This window comes from Talpa occidentalis, unplaced genomic scaffold, assembly GCF_014898055.3.
Source record: "Talpa occidentalis isolate TD23 unplaced genomic scaffold, MPIMG_talOcc4v2.1 talOcc4.9, whole genome shotgun sequence".
In the NCBI taxonomy this organism is placed as follows: domain Eukaryota; kingdom Metazoa; phylum Chordata; class Mammalia; order Eulipotyphla; family Talpidae; genus Talpa; species Talpa occidentalis.
The window spans coordinates 30,419,634-30,436,355 of record NW_023605305.1 but is presented as its reverse complement, the minus strand read 5'-3'; the positions used below and the strand labels follow the sequence as shown (position 1 = coordinate 30,436,355).

The 16,722-nt window shown below is 45.5% G+C and overlaps 1 protein-coding gene across 13 annotated transcripts in view; it reads left to right on the top strand.

The window, feature by feature from the left end:
- LOC119235247 (AGBL carboxypeptidase 4) overlaps window positions 1–16,722 on the top strand; it is a 940,458-nt gene that overhangs the window by 738,606 nt on the left and 185,130 nt on the right. For 8 of the 13 annotated variants that reach the window (XM_054691772.1, XM_054691773.1, XM_054691774.1 and 5 more), the window contains 2 exons: window positions 7,746–7,894; window positions 13,517–13,730. The exons of the other annotated variants lie outside the window; for them this stretch is intronic. In XM_054691772.1, the coding sequence (XP_054547747.1) occupies window positions 7,746–7,894; window positions 13,517–13,730 (363 nt within the window). The remainder of the gene's footprint in view (window positions 1–7,745; window positions 7,895–13,516; window positions 13,731–16,722) is intronic. 13 annotated transcript variants of the gene reach the window in all.

Below are 16,722 nucleotides of genomic sequence, written 5' to 3'. Positions count from 1 at the left end.
GAAGACCAACTAGAAACTGCCCCCGTCCAGCAAAAAACAGTACCTGCGGGCTCCTCCCCAGTAGAGTGACCTGGGGTCTGGTCCCTCAACCTCTGAGTTGCTGTTTTCCTCTAAACCAGGCAGACCAATCAACCATTTAGTAAAGATGAATCCCATATGGTCTCTGCTCTGGACGGACTCCTGGCCTGAGGGGAAGTCAAGCAAAGCCAGGCAGATGGATTGATTTGGTTGGGAGACATCAGTCACATGATGAATTCAACTCCTGTCTGGGGGAGGCTCACTGTACCCCACAGCACCACCTCAGAAGTCTGAGGACAGCCCTTGTGACACCTGCCTTATTTACTCTCATGCCCTTCTGCTTCCCCCACAACTCAGCCAGTGTGCTTTCTGGCAGGGCCATGCTTCAGTGCCGCTTCATAGGGCAGACCCGTGCTATCTGCACCCCCCCGTACCCCCCCCCCGCACCTCCCCGCCCCCGCCACCCTTCAAGTGCTTTCTGTGCCCAGACAGTTAGCTGGGGAGGGAGGGGCAAGAGCCAGGTTAGTTTTCCCTGCTCACTGGTTGACAAAGTGACTCAGCTCTCTTAGAGCTGACGTGAATCCTGGCGACACTCCCCCTCTGCCTCCTACATGATTGTGAAGTTCTGGGAAGGTCAGAGATGAGCTGAGGGTCCCACAGAGCCGACATTACATGAGAAACCTAGGAAATCTGAACACTGCAGTGAGCTGGGGAGGTATAGGGGAGTGGAAGGAGCAAGTCTCTGGAGTCACTCCTAAATTTGAGTGCTTACTATCTTTGTGTCTTTTGGCAAGTTACTTTACCTCTCTGAGTCTCTGCAAAGATAAGAGGCTCTATTTTGTAGAGCTATCAGGAGGATTCACTACTTTCATTCAGCACTTTAATGAGGAGGGCCACGGACACCGTGATGGTGTTGGGAACAAGACAGTGGCTGTCCTTTTTATTTCTAACCAGGGATAGGTTAAATAAACAATCACTCACAGGGGAGTTAAATGAATTATACATTTTAAAAAGTTAAATTTTTTTTTTTTAAATTTAGAAATTATTTTCTTTTTTTTTTTAAGATTTATTTATTTGTATGCAAGAACCAGGGTACAGTCTAGGTGTGTGGGAGGGTGAGAGGATTCATTGGAGACAGAGTGGGGAACAGAACAAGCGGACTGACGAAACACACTGCTGCAGGGAGCAGCGGGCGAGACAGGAGAGATCCGGTGTGCCATGTGGGATTCTTGCTGGCCAGCCGGGATCAAACCCGCGCTGCAGAGGCTGCGGACAGCTTCACAGCGCATCATTCAACCGCCTGCGCCACCAGGGAGGCCCTAAAAAAATGTTTTAACTTTAAGTTTCTTAACAAAGAAGACAGTAGGTGTCAGTCACCTTTCCTTTCAGAGAAAGTATCTACAGTTCCTCTAAGCAGGGAAAATACCTTAACTCCCTTGGGGCCTCAGACCCACTCAGCAGCTGTGGGCTTCTCCCTAGTGAGAAGGGGCTCTCAGGTACATTCCAGTCTGCTGCTCTGTGGTGTTGGCTCCTGGAGAGGTTGCATCCTTATGAGCTTGCAGCACCTGGCCCAATCAGCGCCCCAGGCAAGCATGGCTTCCCCTGTCTCCCCTCCAAAGCCCTCTCCAGCTCTCTCACAGAAGATGTTCTGAAAATGGGGAGAAAGGGGCAGGAGGCCCTGAAGGACCACTGTTTACTGTGATCCTATCCCTCCTGCAGGTCCTCCCCTCCCTTCCCTGGACCTTACCCATCAAAACTCCAGTCAGAACTCACCTCTGCCCTGGAACTTTCCAAAATCACTGAGCCAGTCTCCCTCCCCAAATCTGTGCAGATCGTCACCCTAGCTACTTCCTCGTCAGTCAGTTGGCCTCAATTATTCCTGGTCAGTCAGTTGGCCTTAATTATGTGCCACTTGCCTTCCCCATATGAAGATAATTACCCCGCCCAGTCCTTCACACCCAACGAGCTCCTGCCTGTCTACCCTACATGTCCGAGCTAGAAGTGTGTGTCCATCCTTCTGAAGCCTTCCTAGTCTCCTCCAATGGCAGCACCCCTCCTTTGCTTCTGTTCCTAGGTCTTTTTCTTTACCCTGGTCAGTCATACAGGATGGTGATGCTCTGCTGCCCTTCTCTTCCTGTACTGGACTGAATCACTCAAGGCCACCTCTCCCAGGACTGGCACTTAGTAGATGCTTAGTAGTTTCTCCCTGAAGGAATGATATCAGATCTGTCCCTGCCTTCCCTGGGGGGATAAAGGGGGAAAGAAAGATGCAGAGGTACTTCCAGGTGGCCTTAGAGAAGAGGTGATGGGATCCCCAGAGTAGGATTCACCTGCCTGGCGCTAGACCATCTTCCTGTTTCTTTCTAAGGCCCTATGCGCTTCCTGCATTGTGGCATAGCTGTTCCCATGGTCAGGCCCTTTTCAGCAAGGTATGATCCTGCCCTTTCTGCTATATGTACCTCTGTGCTATGGTAGGTGTTCTGTGTTCATGTAAGAATTGTGACTTGGTTCATTCTGCCTTTAAGAAGAAACTAAAGTTTAACCTACAGCAGAAAAACTTCAGACTCATTTGCACAAGGAACTGAAAGGATTTAGTACTATTTTAGAGAAATTTAGTATTATTTGCTTCTCCCCTAAATCAGAAATAGTAGTTAGTATCCAAAAATAGGTGATTGCTGAACCTCTTGGAAATCACACAAGTATTAGCTTTTTATTTATTTTTTTTATTTTTTTAAAGATTTATCCATTTATGCATACAAGAGCTGGGGTACAGGCCAGAGATGAGGGGGTGAGAGGATTCACCAGAGACAGAGTGGGCAGAGCAGGCAGACTGACTGAAATACACTGCTGAGGGGAGCAGCAGGCGAGGCAGGAGAGGTCTGCTGCGCTATGGGGGTTGCTCCCTGTCCGGCCAGGGATCGAACTCATGCTGTAGAGGCTGCGGATTGCTTCATGGTGTGGTGCTTAACCGCTTGCGCCACCAGGGAGACCCAATATTAGCTTTTTAGAAAAATTTTCGGAAGGAACAGGCGGTTTAGTCCAATTTAAGTAGAGAATAGTGTAATGTCATGTATTTGTTGTGCCAGACAAACATTTACCACGCCCTCTACTCTGGGCCGTGGTACCCATATTATGGAAGAGGTTCCTGGACTTAAAAGGTAAAGTTTAAAAGAGAAGCAAACTTTCCAATGCTAAATCCACTGTCCATCAAATCACAACTGTTTGTATGTGAGTTCGCAGCATTTCACACGTTAAAGTCTCAGCTTCTCCAGAACTGGGACATGCCTTATTTGTGTCAGGGTCCCGAGTGCTCTTACAGGGTCTAGCTCTTGAGATGCAGTCAGTGTGATGTGTGATGAATGGGATCATGAATGACTGAATGAAAAGAGAAGCACTACCTTTTAGGCTTTTTAAAAAAAGCTTCTTTTACCCAGCTGAGAGGTTTCTCACCATGAAATATATATGTCCCCCAAAATAAACCTGAAGTGGATCAAAGCCCTCATTTTTTTAAATTCCTACTCTTCCCACAAAGTGAGAAAAGTTCCTTTGTTACTTAAAATATCTGCGCCAGATCGTACAAGGCTGTCTTTTAGCGCAAGTGCTTATTATTGTGGCTAATTTGGTCACATGTGTTTGAAAGAGAACAATGCCTCAGAAATTTTTAAAAGCAAAACAGCAATCTGAAGCATTTGTTGTAATGAGATGTAAATTGCCAACATCGGCTGTGGAGCCGACTAAAATTTGCAATGATGTGTTTTACCCCCCTGTTAAATTAAAAGCACCAGTGGTCCTCTCTTCTCTCCCCAAAGAGACCACATGCTTTTTGTTCCTTTTCTTTTTGATTTTGTAACACTAAACCCCCCCAGTTTGCTGATTGATTCATTCCCTCATCTGCCATTTGCTGAGCTGTTGTTGAGCCTCTGCCCCATACCCGCTCCAGAGCCAGGCTCTCCCAAAAGCATTATCAGCCTGGATGACAAGATAACCCCCATTTGGCAGGTGGGAAGACTTAGGTGAGGTGACTTGTCTAAGGTCATGCACTGGGACTGACACCCAAGTCTAGGGATGAACCCCTTCAAAAAGTGCCCTTGGCTCGTCTCTGTTCCGAGCTGAGGCTGAGGCCCTGGGTATCTTCCATAAAAATGCCTCAGAAGGAGGCTGTTGCAGGGAACATTGCTAACACCTGGCAGCCACCAAGTGTTAAACAGTGCTGAGAGAATCTTAGGAAACAGTTTTTCTTGAGATCCAGAAGCTCCTTGGCATTTGACAAAACTCTGGGAAGACCAGGGTAGGCACAGGGGAGGTGGGTGTGCAGCGGAGTGCCAGGCCTGCTCTGTGCTAGGCCTGTGCTAGGCGCTATGGGTAAAAGCAAACCAGCAGGTACTCTGGCTCACAGTAGCTATGGTTTACTAGTGGACTGAATTGAGTACCCAAGATAATACACATGTGTGGGAGGGGCATAGGGATGAACCACTGTTTACTGAGCAGTCACTCTGTGCCAGACTCTGGATCAGTCATTTCGTACAGATGATTAAATCACTGAATCTTAAATACTGCCAAGTCGCTGTTTTTCTTTCCTGGTCAGGTGAAGTGGCTGATCAGAGAGGTTAAGTAACTATTGAGGCTAGAATTTGAACCAAGCATTGTACTGAGCCCTGATCTCTGCCAAAAAAAAAGACATAGTCCCTCCCTGCCCTTAGCCTCAATCTAGCAGGGGCAACAAGCATAGAAACAAATGAGGCATCTGATTGTTATGGGTATTGGAGGACTTATAGGGGGCCCAGAAAAGCCAGAGCTCCACGACCTGAGGAAGCCCACAGGTCACCTCAACAGTAAGTGGAAACCTTGAAATTTAAATACTTTTGTCACTCCAATTTTCAACCCAAGAGATACAGAGAATTACAAGAGAATCTCCACTTGAGGGCATGGGCAGCCTCATGAGGAGGTGGCATTTGAATCAGACCTTGAATCCCTGGTGGAGTTTTCATAGGTGGCTGGCTATGGGGGTGGAATGTGTGGAGCAGAGGGGATGACATGAAGACTAGGAAGCAGGGAGGAAAGGTGTATGTGTGGAGAGTGCTAAACACTTTGGAATGGAGTTTGATTATGGGGAGGGGCCCAAAAAGGGGAAGGAGCCAAACTCAACTTCCCATCTGCTTTCCCTCAGATTTTCCTCTGAATTGTCCATTCTCCTGGCTAGATGTTTCCAATTTCTACTTAACAGCTCAATTGCTACTTCATGGGCTGCAAAAAACCTCTGGGAACAGCTTCCCACCCACCCCCAACTCCACCCCCAAGCATTCCAACTCAGCAGGTCTTTATTTCCGAATCTTCCCTTTGGCCTATTACATCCCTGCTCCCCCACAACTCTCTCTCACCATTCTCATATCATGAAAAATTTACTGAAAGCCTGCAATGTGCCAGGCACCGTCCTAGACCCCAACATTGCAACGAGTAATTCTTTGCCCCAGAAGAACTGCACCATCAAAATGTTGACAATACCCAGGTTGGCAGATGAATGCAATTTGCCAGAAGTATTTACAATGTAGAGACTCCTACCAGGTAGGGATAGGAGCAGAGCCTCTCAAAGGAAATACCTGAGCTCATTCTGAAGTTTAATGGGGGCCTGGCAGGCAGATGAAGTGGTGTTCGAGACCAAGACAACAGCACATCCACAGGCACAGAGGCCTGGGACAACACAGCACAAGAGTGACCTGCAGTGAGTATCAGGGGAGAATGAGAAGCAAGCCCCTGAGGTAGAGGGAAGACTTGTTCTGAGCCTTTAGGATGCAGTGGTGTGCTTTTTAATTTTGAGAATGATAGGAAACCTAAGCAAGGAAGGACGTGGTCATTTGAAGATGACTTTGACAGCCATCATGAAGATGGAGGGAGAGAACCAGGCCAAAATCAGAGTTGAACTGGATTCATCCTCTTATTCAACAGCTTCCTCCCACAGAAGGAAAAGGAGGGACATGATCTTGCCAGAGGTGACCTGTGAGTCAGTGACTGCTGGTTTCTTCTCAGCCGATTCCTTTTCCCTGTTGTTGAATGTCAGAACAGAAAGAGACTCAGATGCCAGTTGGTCGAGAGAAACCAAAGTAATAACTTCTTCCATGGGCTCATATGCTCCACTTGAGTTTATATCTCAAAAACTCAACCTGACATCTCCCATTAAGAGTGGAGAAATGTTGGTATCTGCTTCTGAAGCTTTAGAATTATTCATTCCTTGTTGTCATCCTTTTATTCATTTACCAAACATTAGGAGAGCAACCAGGTGCTGGCAACAAAGCATGTAAGACCCCGCCCCAGCCCTGGAATAGGTTATACACTCCAGGGAGATGCTGTCAGAATGACTGAGGCTGCCCATCCTCCACTCTGTCTTCTACCTGTGATCACAGAGGTAAAACAGAGAGAGCTAGAAATGGTGCCTAAGCTTACTCTAGCAATGTGAGCATGCTTCCTCATCTGCGTCCTGCTCCCCAGCCATCTTGCATTCAACTTCATACAAGACTCATGGTTAAACTGATGGACACTCTAGAGATTCCATCTTGCAGATGCGGTAGTGTTCAAGGCCAAGACGACGGCACATCCAGAGGCCTTCGGCTTCTGTATGGGAATGATGTTCCTGTTCTAGGAAACACAGTCATGAGGAATTTTAGTAACAAAACCACTAATAATGTCTTTACTGCCAGCCAAAGTCTAGGATGTAGCAAGTGAACATAGAATTGTGACCAGATTTTTGGTTAGGACTATAATACAAACAGAACTCTGTATCAGTCATCATGGTTGGTATGAGAGAAGACTGCATCGTGAAATTCACCAGGTACTTAAATGATGTGCACAGCCTTGGGAACCTGCTATTACAGCATCTAAAGCTCTGATGGAAATCAACTGTTGCAATATTGTGTAGGGAGAATTTACAAGATGCTAAACTCTCCATTGGCCTTTAGAGTTACTCTTCTGCAAAAGTTAATCAAGTCTTTTGGCCTTATTTACTCATTTTCATCCTGTTCCTCTGCCCTTTGGTAATCAGGACACAATAGGTGATTTAAAAAATAGTCCATTTTTAAAAGCTAATGGAGACAAAAATACCACCCTTAGAAACCACCACATTTATCTAGCTTCCTTTTACTATTTAAACTGCATGTAATTTGTGTTGATTGCATTAAAATAAAAATCAGGGTAGCTGCTAGATCAAGCAATCAGGGGCTTAATCTGTATTGTATTTTAATTTCTTGGTTGAAATGCTTCTATCTAGATACCAAATCTTGGGGAGGGGGAGGCCTTCGCATTTCTCTCCACGGCTTCCCTCACCTCTGTTCTTCTGCTTGGCCTGCTCCACCATGGGTTACAGAGATGGGGAAGATTGGGGGAAGATTCACAATTTTCATATTCTAATAATTGCCACCCCTTTCCCACCGTCTTAACAGAACTTCTTTCCTGTGTAGGAAGTTGAGTCCCCTACATTTCCATTCAGACAGGAAAACCCTATAAGTCTACTCCTGATTTACTTAGTCCACTCTTGCCTTCCAGTTTCCACTTTCTCCCTTATGACATTTACATCTCACATTATTTTCCAGCTGGGTTTAAGTGTAGTGCAATGGACAAAAATAAGCCAGCGTATTTTTTTTTTTTTGTGCCACTATGTGCTAATAGATGCATAGTTACAATATTTGCCTTTTATTTTCCTTGGAGTTCTAGACAGATCTCTTTTCTTAACTGCCTAGGTCCCGCCATTGACTTGGAAAAAGTAAAGTCAGAATGTCTCGAGCCCGAGCCGGAGTTACGGAGCACTTTCAGTGAGGAAGCAAATACGTCGTCCTATTACCCCGCTCCTGCACCTGTCATGGACAAGTATATCCTAGACAATGGCAAGGTAGTGTTTCAAGCTCAATATCGATTCCCTGCAAGTGTTTGTTAGTCAGAGTAAAGATGGAGAGGACGGTGGGAGCTTTTCGAGATACAGCTTGACTGCTGGCCTCCTGGCCTAGCCCTGAGCAACTCTTTCTAGAATTCATGGTTATAGCTAGTGGAGCTTTACTGGGACTTTTTTTTCCCTCCTCCTTTCTTTTATTACATATTGCACCAAAGCAATAAAAATAAAAAATGGCTTTTAAAAATAGCTTATTAGAAAGCTTTTTAAAAATGATAGTTTGCTGAAACGTGCCCTACCTTCCTATGAATCCAGATATGTAAAATTAAAAGGTGAACTAGAAATAAAATATCTGATTTGCAGATAACAACTTCAGATACATCCATTTACATTCACAAAGTATCTGTATGTTCTAAGCCCTGTGCTAGATGCCAGAGACTCAGATGACTGAGAGAAGCTCCTCATCTGCCAGCTGCTTTCAAACTGTGTACTCAGCAGTGCTGAATCCACAGTCCTAGCACCACATATAACTCCCCAGATTTTCTTGTAAGACCCTTGGGAAAAAATCATGAAAGAACACTTAAACACTAATAATAACTATATTGGGATGCAATGAAAAATAATGGAATAGCCTTTGTAAATCATAAAGTTACATGATGATATAGCAGCAGGGAAGGGAGAAAACTGTTTTGACAGCCCCCTAACAGCCAAATGAATTCATCTTGGAAGAAATATATTGGAATCCTCTGTCTAGGTTCAAATTCAGCTGTAGTGTTACATTCTCTGCCATGATCACATACATGACAGGTTATCACTTCTTATTCTCCCCTCCCCCCAAAGTCATCCATATCTGTTCATTTTTCTTTCTTTATGCTTCAGAAGGTCTCTGTTTACCCAGTATTGTCCGCCATTGGATTGATGAGAAAGAAAAGGTTGTTGCATTTGGGTTTGTCCGGATATATCCCTGCAACTGGCCTGACTGAGCCAAAGCAAATATTGTCAGACTGTGCAATGAAACCTGCTAGTCTTCAGGGCCCACTTGGATATGCTGCCTTTCCCTTGTCTCCCATTGAGTACTTCCTCCCCTGCAAAGGCAGACCTAATGGGTCAGACCCTAGGCCCATTCTGCCTTTTCTTGCTCCAGCCAACAGGCTTTATTTAAAAGTTTATTTCACAGAGGAGAGGTGGCATGATAGACTTCTGTATTTCCTATGTGACCTTAGGCGGGCCCTTCCCTCTCTAGGCCTTTAATGAGTCAAACTGTCTCTAAGTTTGGTGAACATTCCCCAACTGAACATACAGGGGAAAAAAAGCACTGTTTTGTGTTTGTTGATATTTTCTTTAGTCATGATCTGTATTGTGAGTGACTAGAGACTTTTTCTTAAAGTAGCTTCTAAGAGAAATACACTTTCTCTTACTTTGGAGATGGATGGACAGTTTCTGAGCATCACAAGGGTCTCTTTGACAAAGATATAATTTCTCTTCCAGAAAATGGGCCTCTCTACCTTCATTTAATTTCTTCACAGATGAGTTATACAACAAATCTTGAAAATAACAGTTTGTTTTCTTTTTGGTTGTTGCCAACAATCCCTATGGCTTTTATTTGCCACCAATTTGTAGTCAAGCAGACAGCTTATTAAGGGAGAGCCCAGGAAGTGGACATGCCGGAAACAGAAGGCAGCTTCCCAGAGCTGCGGCACTCCCCAGCCCCAGGAATAGCCCTAGTTGTCTCCACTCATTATCATTACTGACATTCCTCCTCTTGGCCTGCATAAACAAAGATCTTAATCTCTGGAAGGCCTGGAGAGATGGAATGGGATCCATTTCCTACTAGGAAACTAGCTTTGTCCTACAAAACATTTCACAAAGAACTTTTTTATCAAGTCCCCTAATACCAGATGCCCTATTCTTAATAAGCCCCCTTGACACGCAAAACTGACATTTTGGTCAAATAGTGAACTACGGTTTATGTGAACAGGGCTTACCATAGAAGTTACTTTTTGATTTTGATAAAGTACATTGTCTAAGATGTTTTATTTCCAAAACTTATTGGATCATTAACCTGTAAATATTAAAATTTAAATAGCCTAATTTATACCTGGTGTAGAAGAGTAGACACATCCAGACTTGTCTGAAATTATACAACAGGTCAGAGACAGGCAGCAAGAATTGGAAACCAGGTCTCTTGGTTCCCAGGTCAGTGTTCTTTGCAGTCCATTTTGCTGTGTCCCTGAAAGCTGAGCACTGCTTCAGGTGACCCTGAGCTTTGCTGACCTCAGGACCCTTCCTTGTCTCAAATGCCCCAGCGTGTATCTGTGACTGGTCTTACCCAAGGCCATTTCTTTCTGTAAAGTTAGACTTATATTCAAACAAATGTTAAGAAACTTTCTTTGCCAGCGAACAGCAGTTTATCAGACCTGAAAGCCAATGCAATTAAGATATATTAAACCTGCCCATCAGCTTTTGACTGCTTTGTGTTCAGACTAATCCCGATCACTTTGTAGGGGACAGAAGATGCAATGCCTTGACTTTGAATCTGGTGGTACAGGCTCTAAGTAGGGTAGAAATTCAGAGGGGTAGAACTCAGCTCTGGAGTGGTTAAGGAGTGTTTCTTGGGCTAGAGACTCATGCTAGAAGGAGTAGCAGACTTAAGGAGACATAGAGAAGGCATTTATTCTTAGGCAAGGGAGAAACACAAGCAGAGACATGGATGGGGTAAGAAGGCAAAGTTACTGATGTGTGCCATCCTGTTGTTTCACTCATGGTGTCTTGTTTAAACCTTAAAACCACTGTTTGTTAGAGGGTGTTCTGTCTGTTGTATAGCTGAGGAAGTAAGACTCAGAGAGAGAAAGGCATTTGCCCAGCATTCCCAACCAACCAGTAGAAGGGCCCAGGTTCACAGCTTGGTCTAAAGGCTCTAGAGCTCATCTTCTTTCTGTCACCATAGACTGGAAGTGGAGGGACATGAAATAATTCAGGAGCTCTGTAGCATGCTGGCTTTAGAAGAGAAACAAAAGTTAGTAGGTTGAATGGAGGCAGGATTTCAGAGTGCTTTTAAAGCAGACCAAGGAGGTTAGATTTGATGTGATAGGAAATAGAGAGCCATTCATCACTCTAGAGAGTTAACATTAAAAAAAAAAGACTTGAAAGACTGCAAAAATCATCAAGTCAATGAAGGAAAGCTGCATTGAAGAGAAATTAATCTGGCAGCATTTATAAGGTGGGTGGGAGGGAGCAGGAAGGCCCGCATGGCTTTGTTCCTGGGTTCCCTGTCTGCCACGGTGAACTGTTTTCTGGCACGGGACATAGCTAGGCAGGTATAGAGGGAAACTAACTGAACTCGGATGTACCTGAGTTGCTAGGTTGTCACCAATTAGCATCACTGTGATACTGGCAACAGCAGGAGGCCCAGACAACATGGATTTCATGAAGATTTAGGGTTGAATCTTGATTTCGGAATTTACTGACTGTGGCTTAGGAAAACTAATTTAGCTTCTCTGAATCTCTGTTCATGTCTGTGGAATGGGAATAATTTCTATCTATTTCCATCTCTTGTGAAGATTAAATATTTTAAGAGTACAATACCGGACTAATTAGGTTTTCAAAAAAAAATGAGTATCCCCTTTCTTTTGTACAACATTGGCTAAAATGACTATCATCTCTGTTTTAAGAATAATAAATTAAAAGAGCAGAGAAAAGCAAGGCCCAGGGTCGAAAAGAGCAGAGATCTTTGAGCAAATTGAAGTTGTCTTCCATCTCTAAGCTCTCCTAACTCTGAATTTAATCTAATTCAGATTCTTTGTTTTCCCTTATGTCTAGAAGCTTGCGTGGGTAGCTCCACAGAGTCATCAAGGGAGGTGACTGGGGTCCAGCAGTGAGCAGCAGGGAACTTGTCCCCAGCATGCCTGATCTGGCACGTAGACTGCCCACCTGCAGTTTAGACTGCAGAGAAAAGGCCAGACTTGACCTTGAATTGGTGTTGCCCAGCTAGCCCCGCCGGCAGCACATCTCACTCCAGGTTGCTTATTTTCCCCAGTCTATGAACAGATTTGCAGTCGTGAAGTTTGTGGCACAGGGAGGCCAGGTGGACTGGGTTATCTAATACTGTGCCTGCAGAGGTCTGAATGATCTTTTGCGCAAAAGGAAGTGAAGTCAGATGTAGCAGGTGGTTTGTTTACTTACTGACGTTCATGGGTGGGCTGTGGTTTGGTTTTGTTTTTTTTCTTTTTGATGGTTGGAAAACCTCAGTAATTGAAAGAAGTGATGCCGACTGGCCTGTTTGCCCATCTGTGTGTGCCCACCTTCCTTTCTAAATCAGCCTTCAGCACAGTGATCTTTAATTATCTTTGAACAACGGGTCTTGCCTGCCTGCCATCCGTTTGGGTGCGTGTGCAGTCTCAAACCAGAACCTCTCTGAAATACCTCCCTACCACTCTAAGGGGAGGACCTGCGAACTTTGGGTAAACAAGGACCTGTGACAGAACCCTTTCAAAAGGTTAGCTCATTAGTGGTTGCCTCCCTACATCTGCATAGAGACCACTTCCACTCTCCCTAGACTCAGCAGAAACACAACATCAATGACAATGTCAAAGGTAAACTGCAACTTTTAATGATTAATGTTAGCAAATGATTTTTCAGTGTTAAAAGAGCCAGAAAGGGGGAAAAAATTAAAACATGTAGCTCATTGCTGGATCATTCTGGGTCTCTTGCATTTGTTGACTCTGTACCTAGTACTTCTCTTTTGGGGAGCAAAGCTTGTGTTCTGGTCCACATGCCCTCAGTACCACACCAGGCACACTTGGTTGTGTGCAATTTGTTGAAAGCATAGGTGTTCTGGGCCAGAAGGAACTTAGATGGAATCCAACTCTTCCAGTTCTCAGACAGGGAGACTGAAGCCAGAGATTGGACAGGCCTTGTATCATCACCTTCCATTATGGCCCTGCCTGAACAGCTGCTGTCCCCTCTCCAACTGGCAGTGGTTTTCATACGTAGCTCTGCATTGGAACTCCCTAGAGAGCTTTAAACCCTCCTGCTACCTAGACCTCACCCAAACGAAATAAATCAGAATCTCTGGGAATGGGGCCCAGGCACCAGCAATTTTTTTTTTATTGCTCCCCAGGAGACCCCATGTGCAGCCAAGGTTGTGAAGCACTGTGCTAGGAGGATGTCCTCCCTGGAAAGTTCATATTCAAGGGAGAGGGGTCTTCCTAAATTGGAACAGAGATAGAAGTTCAACATACATGTCCTGAGGTGTGGTTAGGTTCTGAGCTGCCTTTGTGAGAATAGTTTAGAATTCCAGCTCTGCAACTTAATCATTGAGTGCCTGGGCAGGTCGCTTTACCTTTCTGAACCTGCATTTTTCATCTGAGGTGAAACGAGTGCCATAACTCCTTCCTTCTGGAGTTGTCGTGACATTTTGAGACAGTGGCTGTAAAGCACTAGATTATGGTCTGGCTCTTTCCAGGTATTCCATCCATGATTGTTCATAGTTCCCTGAAAGATAATTTCGTATTTACAGAACAAATCCCTTATAACTGTGCAGCCGTGTCTTTCAAAAGACAAGAAAAGTTCCCAGCTACCATCCTGTCCCACTAAGCAGGTGCTTGTGTTCTTATCCCCATTCAGGTCCATCTGGGAAGCGGGATTTGGGTTGATGAGGAGAAATGGCACCAGCTACAAGTAACCCAAGGAGATTCCAAGTACACAAAGAACTTGGCAGTCATGATTTGGGGAACAGATGTTCTGAAAAACAGAAGCGTCACAGGAGTTGCTACAAAAAAAAAGAAAGATGCAATCCCTAAGCCACCCCTCTCGCCTCACAAGCTAAGCATCGTCAGAGGTAGGTCATGATGGTGGAAACACAATGGCTGAGACATTGTCCTTGACTCTCTCAAGAAGGTGGTGGGCACAGTTCAGTGCAACAAATACTTACTGATGCCACTCAGGCCAGAGCACAGACTGAGTGCGGAGACACAGGCGCAGAACTTTGCCCTAGAAGAATTCACATCTAACAGGGCAGATGACACAAGCACAGCTGAAGGAACTAGCAGGAGAAAGGGACATGCCGAAGAGGTTCTCTGGAGAGGCAGAGACCCCTTAACTGGAAAATCAGGGAAGAATTCCTGGGTAGGGAGACCACTGGATGGGACTCTGAAGGAATCATTAGACATGGGATGTGGATGTGGAAAGAGATACTCCAGGAGGCAGGCGCAGGGACACCGGAAAGCAGTGCTGCTGTGTAGAGAGCAGCAGTAAAGGGCAAGGGTCGGGACTCACTTCCTGGGGGTCCCTCCATGTCTGGGGCAGTGAATGAGAGAAGAGCAACTGAGAGCCATGGGACTTGGCTTCTTTCTTGGTGTTTGGGAAGGGATGGAGTGAAGGGAGGGAGACAGGGACTCGTAGCCTGGACTTTTATTTTCCTGGCCTTCCTGCCTACCCTCTGCCTCACTTCCTCCCTCCCTTCTTCCCTCTTTTCTTTCCTCTGCCTCTCCCACCCTCTCTCCCTCTAGTCACTAAGCGTTTATTCTTTGCCATGTCCCCTGCTAGGTATTGAGGACACAGAGGAGGGATAACACAGCCTTCATCTGCAAGGAACTCACAGTCTCACAGGGAAGATGAAATCAAAAACAGTTAGTTACTGTGTAGATAATACGATCTGCAGGGACAAGCAGAAGAGTCCATGGGAGCATAGAGGATATAGTAATAGTTAATTATTCTGAGAGCTTACTATATTTCAGATTCTGGTTTTTTGTTTTAGTGGTGTCATGGACCAAGATTATAGCAGTTGACGTAAAGAAAAATGATCAGATTTAGGGTATGTTTCAGAGAGCGGTATGACAGGACAGTGACTTAGGCTGGTCACAAAGATTAAGTGACCAGCCTAAGGTCACACCTACCAGGTTTCAAAGCCTGTATTCAAACCCATAACCCCTGACCTTAGCCTGAGGTTGGTCCTGCAATAGCCCAGCTGCCTCCTTTGCCTGTCTGACTCATGAGTAATTGATTTAGACAGCCACTTATTTTTAGACAATCAGAGATAACCTTTAGTCTGCCTGCTGTATGAAATGGTGGAGCCTGATTTGGGAAATCATCCTGAGAAAGAGGCTTTCCAGGCCATCAAGCCCCACACCTGACAGGTGGCTGACCTCTTGTTCTGTTACACTTGTTGCAGTGTGACTAGGCAGGTCCCAGGTGCTTTCGGGTAACTGGCTGCCAGGCCGTTGTCACGTTGTACTTTAAAGTCATCTGCTGGAGTCTGTTTCAAGCACTACTCTGAACTATCAGGACCGGCAACCATATCTGATAGATCACATCCTCACTGCCTTGCACAGTTCCTGGCACACAGCATATGTTCAGTGAAAAAGGGGTTAAAGAAATGAAGCCCCGGGGCCTGCAAACCCCATGTCTGTTCTCACTGATTTCTTGTAAATCACTTTCCCTCCATGTCCTAGTTTCCTCAGCTGAAAATTTAGCTCCAAAGATGGTGTAGCTGCCAGGATTATAACTTGGATATAGCAATGTTTGAGGAATGAAAAAAGTTACCATTCCTTACTGACAAGCGAGATACCTCTCTGGAGCCAAAACATGACCTTATGAGGGTCACACCATTGAAATTCATGATCGTCCAGTACTTTTCAACTCGCAGGTTGTCCCCTATGCCCCCCAGTGAAGTGTGAGGAGCACAGAAGTTGGAGCCAGGTCTCCAAAGCCTGGACTGCTGTCTTCGGCTGCACTTTTAGTTTACCCTGGTTTGTATTGCGCTCATTTTTGTATCCCCCAACCTAGCACAGCACAAGGAGATGCTTGGTATCTCTATTGGTAAAGCTAGGAGCACAGTCCTTGTCCCGGCTACCCATTGAACCCCATAGACATGATGAGTATTCTGTAAACCCCATTTGGACAGTGTCCTGTGCAGCTAATCTCATCCCCAATGCTGTGGAATAATCTAGGAGAAAATTCAGCTGTGGGGCTTGAGTGCACTCACTGCAGACTCACTGTCTTCAGTCCCTCCTGCTGAGTACTGAGTTTCTGTCACTGATTTCCTCATTTTCTAAGCCTGTTGAAAACTTTCTCTATTTTTCCTAAATATGATAGTCCACACCTCTGTCCTCAAAGATAGCCTTTTACTTCCCAGAAGAAAGAAAAGGAACTCCTGCAGCTTTGAATAGCCACCCCTACAGACTTATCCTATAGAATTCCCATTCTCCACCTCATGTCCTGTAAGAAGTTTCCCCTCTTAGCTGGCGATTCTCTCCATTTGGATCCCAGCCCACCAGCTTTCCTGTGTCTTGTTCCGTTCTCCAACTATGCTCCAGCCTACGCTGGCTCCCTCCCAGCATCATTTAAAGTGAATATACTTTGATCACTCATTTCTTGGAAAAATAAACAAAACACTCCCTTGGGTCCCCTTCCATCACCAGCGGCTGCCATGTCCCTCTCCTCCTTTCACATCAGGGTTTCTTGAACGAGGTGTCTAAGTCCAGTCTGCATTCACTTGCATGCCCCTGCTGTCTGGCTTCCACTCCCAGCCTGTCCTTAGTCTGTTCTTACATGTTTCCTAGTTACTTCCTCGTGGTACATCTAGGGCACGTTTGTCTCCTCCTCCCCGGCACTGCTTGACATGGACCAGTCCTCCTGCACACTCCTGGTCTCCTTCCTCTCCCACTTCTGGACGCCTCCGTGGGCTCTCCTTCCACTGCCCTCCCCTCTGCCTCCAGCCCCTTCTCGCTCATCTGATCTGCATATCCCCACCACCACCTCCTAGTCATTCATCAAGGCTTTTGCCAGCTGCCCAGTCGGAAGTGCTCTTCCCCTCCCTCTGTCACATCGCC